Genomic DNA, 23321 nt, shown 5'->3' with positions numbered 1-23321 from the left:
ACCGCAAAATCATGTTGGCTAGTGTTATTTGTGAAATGATTCTTAAACTATATCCCTAATATACTCCTGTAAAATAGGGTTCAAACTGTAAGAATATTGAATGAATGAATGAATGAATTTTATTTTCATTTTTTTTAAATAACTGTTAGGTTCTTTAGTCTGCCAAAACTAATTTTGAATAATAAATTTATAAACTACCAGAAAAATAAAACATACAGTAAAGTGGAAAAATTCTTAAAGAAGTAGATCCTTTTAAATACCTAGGAAGTAAGCTAACTGGGAAAGGAAACATCAAGGAAAAAATTTCGGAGAGGATAGGAAATTGTTCAAAATTTTATTACTGTGTATCAGTCAATTAGAAATCAGAAAGTACCTACCAAAGCAAAAATCATGATATATAAATTGTATTATATTGTATTGTTTGTATTGTATAATTATAAATTGGAAATTACCTGCCAAAGCAAAAATCACAATATATAAATCATATTACTTGCCAATATTGACCTATGGTCAGAATGTTGGACTTGGACAAAGAAAGGTCTGAGTAGATTACAAGTGACAGAGATGTGCTTTCTGCAAGGGATCTTGGGTAAAACGAGGAGGGACAAGATAAGAAATGAAACAATACGAACTGTGTTACAGATGAACCCTCTAAAAGAAACTATGGAGAGAAACAGGCTGAAATGTTTCAGCTGCATAAAATGAATGGGACAAGAAAGATTACCAAGAAGAGCTCTGGAATGGACAGAATCTGGTAGAAGACCAATTGGGAGACCACAAACAAGATGGAGGGATAGATAGATAGATAGATAAAGAATGGGTGAACCCTGCCTTCGCAGGGCTCCACACGTAGGTCTGTGAAGACCCTTTGTGTCCCTTAAACGGGTTTGCCTAGTCCAGACCTAGTGCTCCCATAAAGGATACCAGTGTCCGGATGTTGGCATTCCTGATGTCTTCCAGGCTCACGAAATGTGAGCCAAGGTATCGATGTCTAGTGCTTGCAAGAGCCTCGCACTGACATAACACATGCGCGGAGGTCTCCTCCTCCCTACCGCATCTTCTACACATCGGATCCTGACTGATTTTCATGATGTGTAGGTGTCTCTGTAAGGTATTGTGGCCTGTCAACAGTCCAACTACCATTCGCATTCTGGTCCTATTCAAATTTATCAGGACCTTTTTATAACTTTGGCTAGGCCCTTTGATAAGTTCACGTGCCTGCCTTGCTATAGTTAACCTCTTCCAAATGTCTAAGTGAGACTGGTTTGTCCACTGGGATATTACCAGTTTCACGCTTCGGAGTGACACTCCCAGGAAGGGCTCTGGTCCTATAAAAGGACCTTTTGAGCCTTGTTTCGCTAGTTTGTCAGCTTCTTCATTTCCGCTGATACCTGTGTGCCCAGGGACCCATAATAGGGTAACTGAGCTAAATTCACACAGCTGATCTAACATCCTTTGGCATTCCCATACCATTTTTGATGTTGTTTTAACTGCACATAGTGCTTTTAACGCTGCCTGGCTATCGCTGCAAATAGTGATACATCTTCTGTGTCCAAAGATGGAGGGATCAGGTGGAGGATGACCTAAATCGGGGAGGACTACAATGGCAGACAGTGATGAATGATAGAATGTGGGGGAAAAGGGAAGATTGGAAGAGGCTCTGTGTATGACTGACATAAGCAGAAACGTACTAGGAAGAAGAGAAGAGAAGTAACAGTATTATATTTGAACTGAGTTTGATTTTTCAAATATAATATTGTTACCATAATTATGTTTTATTTTTCATATATTTTATCAATTTATATTCAAAATTGGTTTTGGCAGACTGAAGTGACTAATAGTTATAAATTAACTGAGTCAGAACTGAAAAGAGGTGGCTCAGATATTTTAATGTTGAAAACATTTCTTAGACAAAATAGGGGTGTCCCCCCCCCCCAACTATGAAAAATGTAAAATTAAGCAATTTTCTCAATTGTGCTGAAAGTTAAAGGGCTAAAGGGCATGTACAGGTTTCAAATTGTGAGTGTTGGAGAGCTCTATCAAACTGAAAAAAAAAAAATCTAAAATCACATCCGGCCTAAATGCAGTTCCGGGAAAACGGCCCAAAATCGCCCATTTCTTTACTAATTTTCTTTTTGATATAAATCCTGGCCAAATTAACTTACATAATTCTTTCTGTAATTTGTTCCTTCATTCAATACTCTCAGCGTTTTTTGAGTTTTGAAAAATGTCCACACCAAATGTAGTTATAAGGGCTTTAGTGACATTGACTCACATTAGCTCTCGAAGTGATGCTTAAGTGATGATTAAGGAAACGATTGTAATTTTTAGGAATAAATAAAGAATATATATTCATACCTCTTTCTTTTTGGTTTGTTTTGGCCAACTTGGGACCATGGGGCTCATCTAAACTCTTAGCTATGGTCTGCTTTTTCTTGGCCCAGTATGTTTTCATTTTCTGGCTGTGTGCCTACTTCCTTCCATCCATCCACTTAGGTCTGGTGGTCCCTGTACTCTTTTTGCTTGTGAGGGACAGTGGGAAGACTCCCTGTAAGATGGCCTGTCGGTACTGAAATCAGTTTTCTAGTGGGATCTGTAGTTCCTCTAGGTATGATTTTACTGAGGCGATCCACTTGGTCTTGGAAGCCTTTCCCCTACTTGTCACTGTGAGGATTCTGTTGGTGAGCTCATGTGCCCGTCGAAAGTCAGTCAGTCGCCTTTTCCTCATACATGTGACTATGTCTTCCTGATGTTTGTAGAGCTCGTTGTTGTGCCTGATCCTGTAGGTGCCATCCTCCTCTCTTATGGGTCCTAGTATCCTCCTCAATATCTTTCTCTCTTTAACCCCTCAGCGCCGACCTCTATATGTGGTATAGACCCTCTTTTCTTCCGTAGCCGCCGACCTCTATACGTGGTATAGACCCATACATGGTTTCACATTTACGGCTATAACGCGAAGAGTTTTGGATTTACTGATATGAAAATTGTTTTGTTTCCTAGAAGACATTTTCGGGTTTATCAGTGTTGTAAATAAGAATTGAAAAACCGTTATAATGTAGTTGTTTTTGCAAGGATAATTATTTGTCAAATAAGTCTGAGCACTAATCTCTTGCTTTTTTAAAGTCTGTTTGATTCATTCTTTCCCACAGAATAAAATAAAGAAATGATGATCTGAGAAGTTTGTCTTTTCGTGTGATGTTCTTTGCTCTATTTGTACATTGGGAGTGCGGTTTATTTATTATATTTGTCTTTATTTCTCAGCTTGTAATATTTTCATAACTCTCCACGAGCGCTCTGTGTAGGCATCAGTTAGTGCTGCTTTCTGTCATACGATACGAGAACCAGTTGTTCGTGGTATATATCTCGTTTGAAAGACGTTGTCTCGACCTTTTATCTGAAATATGTATCGAGTTGGTTTGTTTCGTCATAAATGTTATTCCCCTCATTCAGTTTCGTCCTGTTGCTTTCGGTCTCGCTGCAGCTTCATCAGTCCGTATGACGCGCCGCGCTCAGCCGTGGTATAACTGACAGTAACGTGCTTGAAATATTGTATAATTTAGATGAAAGTTTAGTCGGAAGTAGTAGTGACAGTATAAGCAGGAGTGATAATGAAATAGATGATGTAGCAGTGGTAAATGATGAGAGTGATGATGTGGAGGAAACAGTACTTGGAAATTTCGTGTAAGAGACTATAGATAATTATACAGGTCAAAGAGAAGTTTTCAACGGTGAATTCTGATTGCTAAATTCTCTAATAATACTCACACAGGTCACAGAGACAAATATTGAGCAATTACCTTATCGGGTTCAGCTGGTGAAAGGTTTATTTTCAAAGTACGCTCGGAAGGGAGGGGAACGAAATATTCAAGGCCGGCGCGCATCAGATAATACAGTTCCAAGGTTGCAGGAAAGACATTTTATCAGGAAATTAGCACCCAAGAGTTGGAAATCCAAACCTCAGAGACATTGTAGCCTGTGTTCAAAACTCGGCGAAAAGAAGACGTCAGTGTACTGCTGCCAGGAGTGTGACTTGAGTCCCTGTCTCAAAGAGTGCTTCGAACTCTATCACACGGAACTAAATTACTAAGGAAATGTGAAAGAATTATGTAATTATCTGCACGCACATAGTTCCGTCATAGGAAATTCCAAATTTCGTGAAAATCGGGATACTCTTATACTCGTAGTAACGCTTTAAGTGAATCGATGTATTTCAGTCGCGCGTAGTTGAAATCTCATCCGGCCGCGGGGTAGGAAGCTATTTAAATGGCTGCGACACTGAGGAGTTAAGTTCTAGTTTCCTGAGTGGGCCCTTTCAGTTCACCAAGAGTCCAGAGGGTCGTACTACTAAGTTGTAGTGCTTCAGTTTTAGGTTCTTGGAGAGGTACTTGGAAGTGTAGATGCTTTTACAGGTATGATAGGCCCTCTCTAACTTGGTGCACCTGGTGTCTATGGCCAAAGTTTCTCTCTCGCTTGCTGAGATCAATTCTCCTAAGTATCTGACTGCAGGAACTTTATTTATGGTGGTGTTTCCTAGTGAGATTGCTTTATACTAGTGATAAACTCTGTTTTCTGTAAGTTAACCTTCAAGCCGGTTTTTGCTGCAATACTGTAGAGGCTCTGTAGTTAGTGAGTAGCCTGTTTCAAACTGTTGCCCAGTAAGGTGAGATCATCAGCAAAGGCTAGACAGGGTATACTGAGGTTGTCTTTCTTTTACCCAAGCTTCAGTCCTGCTTCTAATGACAATGTGGCAGTTCATTTCCTGATGATCTTCTCTAGTACACAGTGGAAGAGAATGCAAGAGAGACCATCTCCCTGTCTAACTTCTGTCTGGATGAGAAAGCTCTCAGAGAGCTCACCCCTGAACTTGACTTTAGAGGTGGTGTTCCTCAAGGTAGCTTGAACCAGTCAGATGGTTTTCTCATCTAGGCCTAGTTCCCACAGGTTATGGAAATCCACCATAATGTCTACCCAAGGGTGCCCCCTCAGTTCCTGTATGTGAAGATGGTCTTGAGGTTTTGTATCTGCTCCGTGCAGGACCTTTTGATGCAGAAACCAGCCTGGTATTCACCTAGTTGGGAGTCCATCTGTTCGGTGACTCTAGTAGCAGGGCTGTACAAAAGATCTTGCAGGTTACAAGGAACAGAAAGATGCCTCTGTAGTTGTTGAGATCGGTCTTACTTCTCTTCTTGTGTAGAGGATGGATCACGGCTGAGGTCCATCCCTCTGGCAAGAACTATGTTCTCCATGTGTCTTGGATGATCTGGGTGATACTCTCCAGGGACTGTTCATCTACGTATTTCCACATCTCTGTAACTATACCATCTTCACCTGGGGCCTTGTTGTTCTTGAGGCCTTTGGTGATCTCCTGTACTTCTTCTCTGTTGGGTGGTACAGAGTCTTGGTTCCTATCAATACCAGAATTTGTATGTATAGTGCATTCCAGTTATCTTATAACTGTCTGCTTGTTTCATGTTACGAAAGAGGGATGTTGCTTGTTCTCTGGCCAACTAAGTAGTAGTGGTTCTTGAGCTGTTAAGAGCTGAGGCACTTGGAAACCTGTGCACAGTAGTAGCTCCTTACATGTTCTTACATTCTGAGTTTTATTTATATTCTATACTTAAGAAGAAAAAACAAACAAAACAAGTTTGTCATAGTGGAAGCCCATTATACATTGTCATTGTTCCATTCAAAACAAACATCTGATAGGAAAGGATGTTAGACAAAATTCTTTCATATCAGTGTAGTGTAGTTTGTATTATGAAACCCTTGTTTGCATGATTAAAAAATTGGAAAAAAGAATTGATATAATAAATAGGGAATGCTGAGAGGGTCAAGACGATGTATATCTAAAAAATAATTTTAGAGGCTACTGTCGGATTTTTTATTATGGACACTCGAGTTTAGGCTTTAATTACAAACGAACTAATAGGCCTATTGCAATGCGAGTTATACCAATATTTTCCTTGTTTAATTCTACATTAGTGTATATAAGACAAACCCCTCATGAGAAAAGGTGATGGGAAGTGGAATTTATAAGAAATAAAATTAAAGGCTGAAAGTAAACAAAAAGCTGTGTTCGTTGCGCACGTGATTACTACTGAACGCGGCAACACTATGCCCAATTTCACTACCCGGCCTGCTGTAAATCGCACGGTCCAGCGTACACAAAACCTCCTTTCAGTATTACTCTTCATAAATTCTGTACCACACTGTACGGTTACAGTTGTTGTAGTTTCCGATAACCATGACTGAGTGCTTCAAAACAAGCTCAAGTTTGCTGCTGTACGTTTATCCTGGGCTGAGAAAGAGTTGCTTTAGAAAAATGATAAGAACTTTTTTTGGGGTAGTTGAAAACAGTTGTAACTTGAGTAGTACACTACAAATACATGTGGTTATAACATGTAAAAATTTCATTACCATCAGACAAGTAGGTTTCCTTGTATATATTCCTAAGTGAGCGCTTCCTAGAGAAGACGCCAAAAACCTGGGCAATATTTATTACAACCACAAATAAAAAATATTTAATGAACGTCAAAAACAATGTGTCTTATATACGCTAATTTAGAAATAAACAAGGAAAATATTGGTATAACTCGCATTGCAATAGGCCTGTTAGTTCGTTTGTAATTAAAGCCTAAACTCGAGTGTCCATAATAAAAAATCCGACAGTAAATATGATTGCTTTTGTATAGAAAATTTACAAGACCTTGAAGTATAAATATAACAGTGGTGTATAATGCATTGCATGAGCTGTAGGGTTAGGACAAAACAAGAACAGAATGTCCCTTCTAGCAGAAGGTGCTTTGCCTAATGTCAGTAGGTTACCTTTCTTTCATCCACTTCTTCTTCTTCTTCTTTTATGACCACATAGGATCACTTTAGTCAGTCCGTCGTTCAGGTCTCTTTGAAGGGATTGTTCGGGCTTTGCGGTCCTCCCAGTACTTCTTCAGACGCTCCGATCTTCGTGCCCTTTCCTCAGTTGAAAATGTGCGTGTTGTTGGTTTGTTTTGTGTAAGGGTAAAGCGGAGGTTTGTATTCTTGAGTTTTGTATTCAATTTTATCTTATTTTTGGTGTCTTCTGTTGTAAGGCCTATTTCCTTCAGATCCTCTCTTACTTCTCTGATCCATTTACATCCTGTTGTGGTATTTTTTGAGACGAGATTGTGTTGTACTAGTTGTTTCAGAAGTCTCGAGTCCTGCATCCTCATGATATGTCCAAAGAATCCCAGTCTCCTCTTACGCATAGTATCTGTAATGGGTTCTAGCTCTTTGTACACGACTTTGTTAGGTATTAACCGCCACTGTCCATCTTTCTGATATTTTTTGTTGATACAGGTTCTTCCAATCCTCCTTTCAATTTTCTGAAGTCTGTCAGTCTTTGATTGTTTATTCAGGTAAAAGAGTGTTTCTGCTGCATATGTAGCTTCCGGTTTTATAACTGTGTTGTAGTGTTTTATTTTTGTATTTATTGATAGACATTTCTTTTTGTAGATATCCCATGTTAATTTTTGTGCTTTAGCTAATCTATTTGTTCTTACTTGGATTGAGATTTTTTCATTTAAGTTATGTGTTATTACTTCTCCAAGATATTTAAACTGAGTTACTATTTTGATTTTATTACCATTTATGGTGACTTCTTTTAGCTGTGTTGGTTTTTGGGGCATAATTTCTGTTTTTTCAAATGATATTTTGAGGCCAATTTTATTTGCAATGTTTTGAAGTCCTGATATTTGGGTTTTTGCTTCTTTTATGTCCACTGCTAGTAATGCTAAATCGTCAGCAAAACCCAGGCAATTTGTTTTGATTTTTCGGCCAATCTTTATTTTGGGGGGACATTTTCTAAACCATTCCCTCATTACCATTTCTAGAGCACAGTTAAATAATAGTGGTGAGAGCCCATCTCCCTGCCGTAGTCCAGTTTTAATTTCAAATGTCTCTGATGTTTCACCCCTAAACTTCACTTTTGACTTGGTATTGGTGAGAGTCAATTTTATCATGTTTATTAATTTGGGGTGTAGTCCAAGGTGTCTTAAAATTTTAAACAGAGATTCTCTATGGATGCAATCATAAGCTTTCTTGAAATCTACAAATGTTATCACCATATCTCTGTTTCTTCTCCTGTTATAGTCCATTATCAACTTAAGACTCATGATCTGATCAGGACAGCTCCTCCAGGGTCTGAAACCTCCTTGATATTCTCCTAGTTCTTTCTCAAGTTGTAAACTTATCCTATTAAGGATGATTATTGAAAATATTTTGTATGTTATGTCTAGGAGAGAGATTCCCCTGTAGTTATTAGGGTCGGTTTTGTCCCCTTTTTTGTGCAGAGGATGAATGAGGGCTGTTGTCCAGTGTTCTGGTAGTTCTTCTTTAATCCAAATAGAGACAAGTTGTTGATGGAGGGCAACTTTTGCTGAGGTTCCTGCATATTTCCAGATTTCCGCAAAGGTCTGATCTTCTCCTGGCGCTTTGTAGTTTTTTAATTTATTCAGAGCTTGCTTTCATCCACTATTACAATGAATATTTCTAAATTAAAAACCAGGTTTTAAAAAATTGTCCAGACAACTTGTAACATATTGTTTTGGAGTTAGGTCAGGTGGGGTATTTCTGTTTACCTCCCTTAGTTGGCTCTGCCTCCTGTCCCCGCTTGACGACTGCTCCAGAGCCAACTCACCCCTCGCCTTATATAGCCGAATGGCCAGGCGTGTGTAAAGGGGAGTTAGCACTGGCGCAGCCTCGCCGGGACAAGAGGCTAGAGCCGTGAGGTCCCTTTCGTGAAAAAGGTAAACCCACCCATGCTGTTTAATCAATTTCATCATACAGTAGAGCATTCACAAGCATTTTATACAAAGATTACAAAGAATGAAAAGGTTACAAGACAAATAATTAGACAAACAACGAATGTACAACCTTGCCTTACTGGAACTTGTCCGGTGGTTTCTTGTGTCTGGGACTGCGTCATATGACGGTCTTGGATTTCTTGTGCATCCTCCGGAAGCGCATCACTGGAGAGTCTCTCATTCTGACTGAGTTGGTGAAGGCAGAGGACTCCGCCTGATCCCGGGGAGTAGGTCTGGCGAAGGCGACATGGTGGACGCGTCTACTGTTGAGCAGCTGCTGGAGCTTGAGGTGCTGCCGCCCCTCTTCCTCTTCCGCCGTGAGTGCCACGACCCCTCCCCCTGTCTGACGGGGTGTGGCTGACCGTCGTCGTGGTAGAGGCTGGAATTGGAAGACGGCTGGGAGCTCTGCAATTTCGTCTCCGGTGGCCTGGTCGAGTTGAATTGCCAATTTCCAACCCCTGGAAAGAGCAATATAGAGGAGGCTTGCTCTGTTTAATGCATATTTCCTCTGGGCATGGTCGAGAGAGTACCACACCGAGAGTAGTCAGAGTGTCGTCGCCACGTAGTGATGGTCCGGCCTGTGGGTAATGTATGGAGCATGCCTTCCAGCGCTGAGGCAATTTGGTATACTCGATGGTCTGGTGGCGTCTCGAGGCCTTTGCTGTAGTTGTGTGGCCGGAGGTTGCGAAAAGGAAGCTCCTGCTCCTCTGGGTAACTGTCGCCACCCGTGTCGTCCAGGTCTTGATCCTGCTCTAAAAAATGATCTTGCAGTTGCTGCATATTCCTGGCTAGCTGGTTCACGATGAGGGTGAGATCCTGGAGCTGCGTTGAGGAGTTTCTGGAAGTACTCTGCAAAGGTGTTGGTGCAGTTTCGGTTGTTCATTTATACTTTACCATTTGGCCTCGGAGATGTAGGGTGGGGGTTATGTATGAGGTAGGCTGTTTCTTGAGTCCCTTGTAGAGATCACTTGAATTGTTTCTCTTGAAGTCTTCTTCTGCCTGTTGTAGTTCCTCTTAATTTTGTGGATGATGTTCGCTGTTGTTTTTCTTTGCGCAATGAAAGTCTGATGGTTGGGCTCATCCTTGCACTTGTTCCACTTGATCCAGGCTCTGTAGTTTGATCACACTCTGTGGTCTACCAGGGGTGCTTGCATTTGTTGCATAAATCAGGGATGGTTTCTTGAGCAGCATCCAGTAGAGCCTTTTGTAGAGTAGGTCACCATTGTTTTTGTGCATTCTTCTCAAGAGTGGTCACTAGGGAGAGATAGTGATCAGAGTCAAGGTTGGCTCCTCCCAATACTTTGATGTTCTGTATTTCCCTGTGACATCTGTCAATAGCCATATGGTCTATCTGAAATCCATCCAGCATGTGATTTGGACGCTTCCAGGACAGGCTTTCCTAGGCAATCACTTGATTGTGGTTGATTTTAGGACCAGGTTGTATTTTTCACAAAGATCTCATATTTTCTTTTTTTCTTTTTATTTAGGTACCTAAAATTTATAACTCATATCTGTAGGATATTTTCAACATTGAGTTGCTTGCCTGAAGGGCTAGAACTGTAGATTTTCTTTTAAATGAATTAATTAATTAATCAATAAATTGATTGATCAATCAATCAGTCAATAAATCAGTCAATCAATCAGTAACTAACTGTACTTCATTCTTCAGAGGGTCACACCTCTTCCTCTTTTTACTGCAATTGGAGTTAAGGAGGATGATTATTTTTTTGTACTTCCCTTAGAACAACAATCATCACCGTCATAAAAAGGGTCTGTTATCAGCAGCTTTCATGGCAGTATGTGTAGCTTTTTTGTTTTTGTTTTTTGCATTCTGTTCAGTGATAACCGAGAGGGAGGCATGATAATGAACTGACTTCATCGCTGGATTCTCACTAAGTTGGCTGCTGTTCAATCATCATCATCATCATCATCATCATCATCATCATCATCATTTCCCTTTATCCAGCTGTAGCCGGGTAGGGGCAAATATGGTTCCTCTCCACTTTCTTTGGTCTTTCCACCACTCCTCTTCCAACACTGTGTCCCAGTCCAGGTTTCTTTCTATAATGCTGCGTTGGATGGTATCCTTCCATCTCAATCGTGGTCGTCCGCGGCCTCTCCTTCCTTGGATTTGCATTTCCATCACCTTTTTTGGCATTCTTTCATCGCTCATTCACTTTATGTGCCCAAACCATCTTACTCAGCTCTTCTCTATTCCATCATTCATTTTTTCCACTCCAATTTCTTCCCGGATTTTCTCATTCCTTATTTTGTCTCTTCTACTCTTCTGTATCATATTCCTCAAGAATTTCATTTCGGCTGCCTGCATTCGACTCTCATCCTTCTTTGTCATTGTCCAAGTTTCTGCTCCGTAAGTTGTTATGGGTACGTAATACATCTTGTACATTGTATCCTTTGCTTCCATTGGCACATCTTTGTCCCATAACATGTTTCTTACACTATGATAGAAACAACTTCCAGCTTGAATCCTTTTACTAATCTCAGCATCCAGTCGAGCATTCTCCAGGCTGCTGTTCAAATCCCAGCCAAAGCGTGTGGGATTTTTAAAATGAAAATTTATGCCCCTATGTTTCAGGTGACACATTAAACTGGAGGTCCCATGGCTATGATCACGATATCAGCAGTCATGTGAACCGCCAGTCTTGCTTGTTTTTGATGATTGAGACCAGACCAAATTTGATACAATTGTGTGACAGTAAAATGATTTTAATTGTTTTAGAACTCTGGCTTGGTACAAGGGAAGTTAGTGAGAAGAGGAAAGATTCCCAAGAACAATTTGGGAGATACATGGCATTGGAGAGACTTCAACATCGGAATTGATGTGGCTCTATATGGGATAGTGTACCACATTGTGGACTGCGACGTCTTCACTAAGGTAAGTACTGACTTAAGAGATATAGACCTGTTACAAACTACCCACCACTTGTCCTGCCACACCATCTGGTGGCATATTGAAGAACCTCTCCTGTCAACAGTCTGCATTTTGTGTCTGGTAAACATGGAATGGGGCAGTTGTGAAAAATCAGTCATCTCTGATACCCTTAAGAAGCTTGGCATTAGCAGAATGTTGTATGCAAGATCAGCAGCAAGCCAGACCACCCTTGTTTGCTCTCTCTGAGGACTGCTAGGATGCCACAGCTCATTAATGCTGTGAAGCAAATAATTTGCCAAAATCCTTTGTTAGAACATATGGCAATTGTAAGATAAATGAACATTTGAGATGAACAGTGTCCAGGGTGCTGAGAAGTGACCACGGTTTGGTGGGGAGTATCCTGCATTCAGTTTTACCAGAAAAGTGTCAAAAACCTCTTCTAATATACCCCATCAGAGTGCTATCTTCTGTTATAAATCCGTTAAATCAAATTTTGCTCATGGGGAGGAACTGAATTTTTCAACAAGTCTCTGTTCCCACACACATGGCCAAGGCCACTCAAGAATGGCTGAAAAAAAATGTTCCTGACTTCATTTCCATTGCTGATTGGCCATCTGGTAATCCAAATCTCAATTGTTTGGGATGCAAATTGTCTTTGAGATCTACCCAATGACTTGGTGTCGAGTTGTACGAAAAGAGATCCCTTCTTGGATATTTTTAAATGTATCCATTGTGCTGACAATGAATTTTTGCTTTGATACAAAAATATACAAAAAAAAGTTCATTTCCAACCCAAAGTTTTTTATTTTCGTGCCAAATTTCAGAACCATTATAAATATTCTTACCTAAAATATACGTAGAATGAAATGTAAGAAGAAAAAGAAATCCATGTATACCACAGGACTTGAACCAGCAATCCTTCGATTGCTAAACTTGGGCGATACCCTCTGTACCACATGCTCACTTCTCACTCCATTAAAATTTAGATGACATAATGAACCATTCAGTTCATATTCCAATAGTCTGGATTATTAGCCTGAGATATTGGCATTGTGAGAGACCACCATGGAAGTCATTATATAGCAGTTTATTCTATAAGAGAGTCTAGATGGAGCATTTCTCATGGGAACGTAGCTGCAGAACCCTTATGAAAATTCCAGAGTCTCATAAAAGGAATTTATTGCCCAAGCCAAGCTTCTTCATTAATATTGTTGGATGCGCACTACCTTGTGCATCACGCGGGCTGGCTAAAAATTGGAGGGAAGACGAAATTAATTTAATACCTCCAGCCACAGAAGAGATGCACTGGATCTGATAAGAGAATTGCAACCTGCATAATTTCCAGTAAATTTTGATATGCAACATGGATATAATTATAAATTCATACGTTAAGTGAGGCACTTGACGCTCTTTGTCCGGGGATAGCCTCCAGGCACGGGCGCGTGATGTACAGACAGCCAACACTCTAGCGTGGTAACGCCAACTTGATTATAAATAAATGAGCGCAGAGCGCGTCAGATTCATTCATGGACTGAACTACTGCTGGAATGAGGTCACCACGCTGCAAGCCGGCATCCAGAACAGCGTCTTAGTCTTCGAGCTGCTTACGGCTAGTACTATTGAATCTGAGGAAAATTTTCCCTACATCGACCCAGTACGAGATACGGCCCATTTATATTGAGGGAGCAGTAACAGGAGCAGAAGAAAACCAGGAACCATCACAACATCGGGAGCCGAGCCAGGAACTTCGGGTGCACCAACTCATCATGACATCGTAGGGACCATCATCCAACCATCTGAGAAGCTGCTGGAAATGTTCTCGCCAGCCAGCATGACACCAGTCACCAGCCCGGATCTGCCACCAGCATCGAAGTATGTCATGATGCAGTGATTTCATCTGTCCAATGAGGAGCCGCTTCGACATGTCACACTGATAAATTCCAGGTCAGAGCTTTCCAATTTGTAAGAAGCATGCAATATTCCACAGGGTAGGAACAAGGTTGACCATCAGCCAACATGTAAATTTAGGTTAGAGTAAATTATTGTATATAGCTATGCCCAGGACTTGAACTCGGTTTATTTAATTGTAGGATGCTTGTAGTTTATTCCTTATTTGCTTTATAACTTTTCCTTGTGTGTATTATTATGTTCATGTACTCGTTGTCTCCATTTCCCTATGTCGGGAAATCAGGACCATAACAGGGGCGATAGGAGCAGGCAGATATTATTGTTAGGACTATGTTGGGAATATTTCTTTGATGTCTCATATAACTTATTTGATATCGGGATTTATTCCTTAAACGTGACAGGGGTGTGTGTCATCATGTTGCAGATACATGAGCAGTATATAATTAGCTGACTGGGAAATTTGAAATAGAGAAAGCCCCCAGTGCAGATTGATAATGTGTTATATTTGTGTGAAATGCCTGAATATGGCCAGATAATAATAGCGCAGTGTATCGCACCTTTGTACTATAATTGATAAGCCAGGGGAAGCAGCAGTGAAATTATGTTGCATTGATAATGAGTTTGATATGTTGGCATGAAGCCCGTGTATAATTTTGAGAACGCTATGTGTGCATGTTTAAGGGAGAGACTGTGATAGCGCAATTCGTCCCCGTACTCGGCTTCCCAGGCAGTCAGCTGGGCGCTACTTGTTAAAATGAGCAATGGCCGCCGTCTGTCACGTGCTAAGGAGGGGAGAAGATGAATGTGTCTGAGGTCACGACCTTGGAATGTGGCAATATCTAGCAGACTACTGTCTGCAGAGTGTTTAAGGAGGCATTGACCCTTTTTCCTTGTTACGGTACCAGTTGTATTTACCCTCCCATTTATTTCTGTCATTTTATTTGCCTTGCCCTGTATGTGTTGGTCCTCGGATGACGTAGTTATGTTCCTGCTATTTTATTTCTTGTTTTGCTCGGTGCCTTGCTCTTCGTTGGGTCATGGCTCGATGCTCAGTTAGAGCACTGTTTTATGTCTGTTTATATTAGTTAGGAGGAGAGTTTTGTGGACTGTGGCATAGTACAGAGAGAAGTAGGATGTTGCTCTTAGACCAGTGTTGACATAGATCTCTATTATAGACTCCATTACTTATCCTGTTGTGTTATGCTTGTTACAGTCAGGAGGTTTCGTGAGTGTGTTTCTCAACGTCTATAAATTTTGCTTTGATGGCCGACGGCTCCAGAATTTAATTATTCCATGTATTTTGGACAGATCATATATTTGTATTTTTGCCAGTTTGATTTGATTGTAAATAAGCCCTTATTGTAAAACTTTGAATGCAGCGAACTTTCTGTTATTTATAGGATTTTTCTCACCTTGCAATAATTTTTTTTTATATCTTCTTAGTTTATTTAATTTTGCCCTTGTTTTTACCCTCATCCTCTGAGTTATGTTCCCCTGAGCTGTTATATGTGTGGATACGCTATTGCAAGGTCAGCTATGTGCCAGACCCACCCTCTTGGGTGGAGGTATTGGTCACTATGATGCTCTTGGTTCGACCTCGGCGTTTGCCTGACGGGAACCAAAAGCATTGTAGGGCACAATAAGGCACTTGGATATTGTCAAAGTCGATTTTTTCACAAATGTCTGGATATGGTCTAATAACTTGGGGACATTTTTCGAAGGATCACCTTCACATACTATAACCACAAAAAATCCATGACTCCTGTACTTGAAGATAAGATTAACGTTTGTCATAACATTTGCACCCTTTACAATAATATATTTTTTTAATTAAATTGATATTTAAAAAATGTGATATATTGCTTATACTGTCTTGTCTCCCATAGAGGAGTACAGGGTGACCCAAAAGTCTGTTAACATTTGATGAGGCAATACTTCACAGAATATTGGAGGTAGATCACGGCAGATCCATAATGATGTCGGACGATCGTGGAAGACTTGCGATTTCAGGTAACACAACAACCAATAATCACATAGATTGAGGTCGGGGGACTGGGGAGGCCTAGCATGACATGACACGATTGCAGGTGCATTCGACGTCCTCTCTCTCGACAGCTCCTTTTTATACTGTTCACGGGTCTCAGAGTCGCAAGCTGCTTTGCGTCGCACTGATACAGATAGGTCTAGGATAGGAGTGGGAAGGAAGCAACCATGGCCTTAATTAAGGTACAGCCCCATCATTTGCCTGGTATGAATATGGGAAACTACGGAAAACCATCTTCAGGATTGCCAACAGTGGGGTTCAAACCCAACATCTCCCAAATGCAAGCACATAGCTGCACGCCCCTAACTGCACAGTCAACTCGCTCTGTAGGGAGTCTTACATTTTCACGCACTTCGTGGACCTTTCCTTTCTTTTGCTTATGCTTTCATTCTTCAAAGTGTCAGACCTCTTCTATCTTCCCTCTGATTAGTGTTAATAGAGGATGGTTGCCCAATTGTACTTCCTCTTAAAACAGTAATCACCACCACCACCACCAGCTATTTGTTAATCCCTATCATGATAATATGAACATGGTATCTAGTAATGAAACCACTGTACCAACCATCTCACTCTATCTTAGAGTTCCAAGAAGAAACCATTAAAAAGTGAAAGTATTTTCTTTTAAAAAAAATTTGGCATTAAAATGTTAGGGCTTTGTTAATGTTCCTATTGAGCAAATTTTTATTAATGAATGTTTAAAAAATGTTTTAATTGATAACAGGAATACCTGGCTAGCCAAGGTGTGGAACTGAATGACGTAGAGGAAATGCCTGTGGACCCGTACATAATGGATCGGCAGATGAGAACTAGACCATCCACTACAGTCACACCTTCTACAGATTCTAAGCTCAGGCGCTTCTTGGAGTTTGGAGGGAGAGTGCTCAGGTACAAATGCTGTGGTCATTTTTATATTACTAGCACTACAAAAGAATTATTATTATTATTATTATTATTATTATTATTATTATTATTATTATTATTATTATTATTATTATTATTATTATTATTCCCGGTACTTGGGTGAAATAGTGCAATTGAAAACTAATGAAAGAGAAGCAAACAACACCAGGCAGGAGAAGATGGCTGTGGCTTTTCGTAAGACATATCCTATATACAAGAAGAAAACCATCTCCAGATGAGCTAAACTACGGCACTACAATACAGTGATTTAAACAGAATGTCTGTACGCTAGTGAATGCCTCCAAATGACAGGGAAAGCGGGACTGAAAGAAGCTGAGAAATTTGAAAGAAAGAGCCTTCGCAAAATAAGGGGTCCAAAGATTGTGGATGGACAGTATAGGTTGCGAGGAAGGGAAGAACTTTACCGTGACAATGAAAGGCTAACCGAGTCCGTGAGAATACGGAGACTTAAATTCTATGGGCATTTATTTAGAATGGATGAGAAGAGACTACCGAAAAGGATTTTCACAATACTAGACAGCAGACCTAAAGTGTCAGACAAATGGTTCAGGGAGGTGAGTAAGGATCTCAAACAGGTGGGACTAAATTCAGAAGACATCTCAAACCGAACAAAGTTCAGGTCAGTGATCGACAAATTCCAGGGATTCCATGACGAACCAAAACTTAACCGTGGGTGGACGGAAGAAAGAAGACAGGCTGCCAGAGAAAGGATGCTAAAGTTTTGGGCTGTGAAAGCGGCTTCCAGAAACATGTAACTGTTACCTAACGTTGTCTCTAATGGCCGTAAACGAAAAAGAAAACATATATATCATTATTATTATTATTATTATTATTATTATTCCCAGATCATCCTGAGAGGATTGATGATGACAAGAAAGTTCATCATCATCATCATCATCATCATCAATGTCCCACTCCAGTCACCCGGTATGGTTATGGCAAGAAGGATATAGAAGATATACCAATTAGAAGAGTTAACGACAGCGATTAGTTCCCTCAGAAATAAAAAGGCCACAGGTCCAGATGGCATTCCAGCAGAGATATTAAAAGTGATAACAGAATTCTGTACACAGATCCTGATAAAATGTATAACAACTGCCTGATGATGGAGGTTTTAAGTGCTCACTGCAAAACAGCTCGATTAGGTTTAATAAACAAAGGGAAATCTGGGATCTATCGGTCTTTGTGCATGCTGGATACTGCTGGGAAAGGCTTAGAGAAACTTTTGCAGCAAGAATTTTATCAGCAGTCCAATCAGCTGGGGATCTATCTGATCATCAACACGGATTTCGATAAGGACACTCAACAATTGATGCAGTGCAAGAAGCAGTGAACACAGCAGAAAGCACACTAATGGGTGATCATCATTCTTAAAAAGTGACGCTTCTTGTGACTTTGGATGTTAAGAATACTTTCATCTCAGCAAGATGGAATGACATGGAATGACATGTTGAAAGCACTTCTAGAAACCTTTAAACTCTCAGAGAATCTCATGTGCTTAATGAGAAGCTATCTGAAAGATCACACTCTAGTATAAATTATACAGAAGATGGTCAGTGGTTCAACTATTTTCGTAAGCCTTACCAGAATCATTCATTCTGAGATATTGAATAAATGACAGAGCAAGGAAATTGGTCTGTAATTTTTAGGATCATGTGGATCTTTTCCTGATTTAAGGAATGCTATAACTCTAGATTTCCTCCAAATTTTGGGTATTCTGCAAGTTTGAATGCAATTGTTAAGTAGATTTAGTATCCATTCTCTAGTAACAGGTCCAAAATTTCTTGATTTGTTGAATACAGATTTCATCTACACCAGGAGCCTTTCCGTCTTTACTGATATTTATAGCCTCGTTCAGTTCTGCCATGGTAAAGGGATAAGAAAGCATACTGTTCTCTGGTATGAATTTTGTCTTAGTAACATCCACTTTTTTTTTAGAACTGGAGTTTACAGACTTGCCATTTTGGACGAGTTGACGAGCAATTTGCCTGGCCGAGGCGGTAAAGACGTGCTCGGTTCGCCCAGAAGGACGTGGGTTCGAATCCCTCTTAGAAAGTCGTAAAATTTAAGAAACAAGATTTCCACTTCCTGAGGTGCATATTGGCCCTGAAGTTCACTCAGCCTACACCAAAAAGTGAGTACCAGGTTCATTCCGGGGGGCAAAGGCGGCCGTGCGTAGAGCTAACCACTCTACCCCATCACGTGCCGAGGTTAACAATGGTGGAAGCCTTTATCTTCCACTCCTCCAAGGGCCTTCATGGCCTGTATGGAGGTGACTTTGCTTTGCTTGTTTTGCTTTGGTGAACAATTTGGTTTGCAGATACATTACAAAGAGATTATTAGGATCATTACTGAGACGCCTGAGTAGCCTCCAGGCCTTCTGACTACTCCTATCCATGTTAACCTCTTCCATCAATTTTAACCACTGTTCTCATTTAGTCTCTGAAATAGCAGAGAGAGGTTGTTGTCTGCTTGCAATAGTTTCAGCACTAAAAGGATCCCTTTCATACAAACTGAAATAGTTTTTCAGTAGGACAGATGTTTTCTGGAAAAGACCTTGTATGTAATTAGTTCTGCATCCTCTTGGAATGGCTTCTTTAGAACACAATCTAATGGCATCAATAAATTGGTCATATGCCTCTGGTATGGGACTGACCGTACTCATCTTTTTATCTAAAGAGGAAGTGAAACATTCCTAGTTTGCCTGTTTGAAATTATATCTTCTCTTAAAGTAAACACTCTGTGGTCTGACTGCAGCTAATATCTGGCACATTATAGGATGATGTTTTGTGTTAGGAATAGGAAGGCAGACAGATTTAACACACTGATGGGCAATCCGCTCACTCACAAAAATAAGGTCTGGATTATATCCACGTTTCCACCTTCCACTGTTGAAGGATGAAGGAAGTTTGTTATCATGAATGAGGGACAGTTGGTGTGATTCTGCCCAATACATGACAGCTTCTCCATTCTCATCATCATGTGGGTAACCCCAATTAATGCTGTGGCTGTTGAAATCACCGACAAAGATGGACACTTCCTGCAAATTCAGATTATCAGGTTGTCTGAATGAAAAACTTACCTTTGGAGGTTTATAAATGGAAAAAATGATAGAGTTACTCAGTTCTATTGCAATAATTTCTATGTCATTTTCATCTGTGATGGAGGTTGCAATAATTCTGATATCTGGTTTAATGAAGATGGTACTTACATATTGGCCATGAGGATGTTCGACTGCCAATCTCATTCCAGGGATTTTAGGATGTCGTTGATTAACATCCGTATGAGTTTCTTGTATACATAAAACATCACAATTATGTTTTAGGTGTATTTCACGTAAAAGATTTTCTTTACAAGAAGACAGCCCTTTGTTAAGAAAAATAATTGTTAAATTGGGCTCTGATAAGAGCCTTTCCCTACTAGGATGAATCATTTCAGATAGTACTTTAATGATGCTTCTGGAATGCTGACGTTCAGTTCAGTAACGGAAATTCAATTCCGACTACCTATGCAGGGGCAACATGAGCAGGAATCAGCTTCATCCCCAATATGGAATATGAAAATTATCATATGGAACATTATAAACTTTGATATATATGGAATAATACACACATATTCTTGACATACGTGCATATAAATGCATAATTGCCATTTTTATTCTTATCTTGTGTAAAACAACATATATATTGTTATTTAAATAGGTACGACAATGCAAAGAAATGAGTATGTAAAAAATTCTATTCACCACTGTAATCATTTACAGTGCACTGTTCTTGAGTTGATAATATCAACAAGAGCTTGTCAATAAGTGATGTCTTTTTCAGTGGCGTTTTGGTATTTGGTTTGGATGTTGGAACCATAGAAAAATAATGTTTTACAATAGCTGAAGTAGTAGGGAGGAGTTCTCTATTGGAACTAGGTGTAACTATTGCTTCCTGACACTCTAGCCTCACTCGGTGAAGATGTGACCACCGTTTTTCAAAAAGGGTGGCTATTTGCTGCCCACACAAGTGGATGAAGGTTAAGGGCAACTTTTCTAATCTTTTTCCTATGCAGAGTGAGCAGAGTGGCTTCTAAGTATGGCTGTTCCGTCAAATTGCTTCACAGCCACAAATCCTGAAGCAAGATGAATGATCACAGTCTACCACCAAATGTGCTAGTTTATCACTGGAGGCTCCAGATTTCACTATTGTATCTCCGTCACAACTCCACGCTCACAAAATAGAGATTCCTATATGTTCAGTGTAGATATTGAGGCAACCGAGTGATTTGTTCCCTGAGCTTGCTGAATAAATAAGAACAAAACTTTTCAGTTTAACATCACTCTAACACATCCAAGATTTCTGGTGATGCAAAGTTGGGAAAGGACTAGGATTGGGAATGTAGCAGCCATGGCTTTAATCGAGGTATAGCCCCAATATTTGTTTGGTGTGAAAACGGAAAACCATGGAAAACCATCTTCAGGGCTGCCAACAGTGGAATTCAAACCCACTATCTCCAAAATTCAGCCAACTTGCTGGGTAAGAATAAAACTTGTTCCTTCTTTTTATTACATTCACAAATGTATGTGGTAGAATAACACCCACGGTATCCCCTGCCTGTCATAAGAGGTGACTAAAAGGGATCCCAGGGGCTCTGAACTTTGGAGCATAGGTTGGTTAACAATGGGCCCCTAGCTGAGTTCTTGCATTGCTTCCACTTTCCTGTGCCAGGCTCCTCACTTTCATCTATCCTATCCAACCTCCCTTGGTCAACTCTTGTTCTTATCTGACCCCAATGGTGTTAGAGCACTCGAGGCCTAGGGAGTCTTTCATTTTCACGCCCTTTGTGGCCTTTATCTTTCTTCGGCTGATACCTTCATTTTTCAAAGTGTCAGATCCCTTCCATTTTTCCCTCTGATTAGTGTTACAGTGGAACCTCAATATCTCGAATCACCTCGGGAGCTAAATTTTATTTCATGTTATCGAAATTTTGAGATATAGACAATACCATTTTTGAGCATATATAACATAGTGAATCATATGTATCTACAGGGTTATACTGAATACACTATTTTCAGCAGATTTAAAAATATACAATCAAACTGTATTTTACGGTATCACTTTAATTATTAACCTTACAATAGTAGCTTTTTAGAAGACATCATACAGTACATACAGTAGTGAAACAAGAAACATACCTCCATTAACACCTTTGGAAAAAATCTGTTAGTCTCTTCTGTTTGTTATTGTTAACCTTTCCTCCCTTCATGTTGAAACTTGTCATCAATAACAATAGCTGAGATTTGTAAATGGAGGTTGTCATCCGCAACTTCAGGGGTTGCTTTCGTATGTGACCGCAAATTAATTCACAATTTAAGATATTACTAAAATTTATTAGGATCAACCTATTCAATACAATAGAATTTACAAAATTAGACAACCAGTTCATACTGCAAAAATCGAGAATATTCTTCACCATATATTCTTAAATAGTTAGTCTATATTCAAAACTACAGCCAACAACAAGTAAGAATGTTCCCATTTAACTATCAGTATACAAGTTAACAAAGATCTATATGGCAACATTCAATTATGAACTCTTTATAACTCCTTCAACAAGATTACGGAGACCGCGAACCCACTACGTAAATAACGAGATAAATGGATTAGTTGGATCCAACTTTATAATCTACATAGCGCCATACAACAGTTAAACATCACGACTTTTCAACAAGAAAATTTCGATGTCATCTCAAGCGGCTACTAAGTTCCATTAACCTTCTCTTCAACATGTAAATCAAGTTGCTTCCAGCCGAATTTCACTCGAACTTCGATACAGCAACTTTAGCCATAGACCTTAGTGTTATTATGTGGTTAAGGCCTAGTTTGTCTAATTTATAAAATCATTTTTCAAATCACTGGTGTAATATCATACCAACTTCAAATATTTTTTCTTCACAAACATTTTAAATGAAGTTTTAATTGTAAATTATTATTTAAGAACTCATAACAATTTCTCACATTGTATAATTTCACTCTAATCTTATATTCTCGTTTTATATTTTTTACCATGACAATCAGGATCCTGATTTTTATCTTTAAGTATGAGTGTAAAAAGGCTGATGATGCCCTTTTAAAGGGCGAAACATGTCCCTTCAAATTTTAATTTAATAGGATGTAAGTCCTAATTTTGTAAATTCTATTGTATTGAATAGGTTGATCCTAATAAATTTTAGTAATATCTTAAATTGACGTACATTTCAATACGGACCAAATATGAAATTTGTAACATGTAATTAATTCACACCCGAGAAACAGTGAGGCTTCGTCGATTTTGCGATCATTAGAAGTTTTAGTTTTTTGGTTCCCGTCATATTAGCTCCCAGCATCACTGTAACCCTTTCTTTACTTGTTAAATGTTCCTCACAAACCACAAATGCCGAATTGCAAAGTTAATGTTGCACAAAATTCGAGTTACAGAGTATGTTTTGCTTCAAGGGAGGAAATGTTTGCTTCTAGAAATAGAGAAAGTCGTGACTGAATTTTGAGTAATAGATAAATAAATACACATGAAGAATAGGACAAACGGCCGGGAAATTTAATTTACTTCGAGAAACTGAAAATTCGAATAATGGAGGTTCGGGATATCGAGGTTCAACTGTATGTAAAGAATGGTTGCTAGTTGTACTTCCTCTTGACATATCGGGTTCTGCCTTAGTACCATGGTTTTTTCA

At 39.6% G+C, this 23321-nt stretch overlaps 1 protein-coding gene across 1 annotated transcript in view; it reads left to right on the top strand.

Moving 5' to 3' along the window:
- LOC136885390 (EF-hand domain-containing protein 1) overlaps positions 1–23321 on the top strand; it is a 71435-nt gene that overhangs the window by 12028 nt on the left and 36086 nt on the right. The window contains exons 3-4 of the mRNA XM_067157903.2: positions 11581–11736; positions 16407–16570. Coding sequence (XP_067014004.2) covers positions 11581–11736; positions 16407–16570 — 320 coding nt within the window. The remainder of the gene's footprint in view (positions 1–11580; positions 11737–16406; positions 16571–23321) is intronic.

Source organism: Anabrus simplex, chromosome 14 (assembly GCF_040414725.1).
Source record: "Anabrus simplex isolate iqAnaSimp1 chromosome 14, ASM4041472v1, whole genome shotgun sequence".
NCBI classification, from domain to species: domain Eukaryota; kingdom Metazoa; phylum Arthropoda; class Insecta; order Orthoptera; family Tettigoniidae; genus Anabrus; species Anabrus simplex.
The sequence above is the reverse complement of the archived record's forward strand: the minus strand, read 5'-3'. Positions and strand labels throughout refer to the sequence as shown.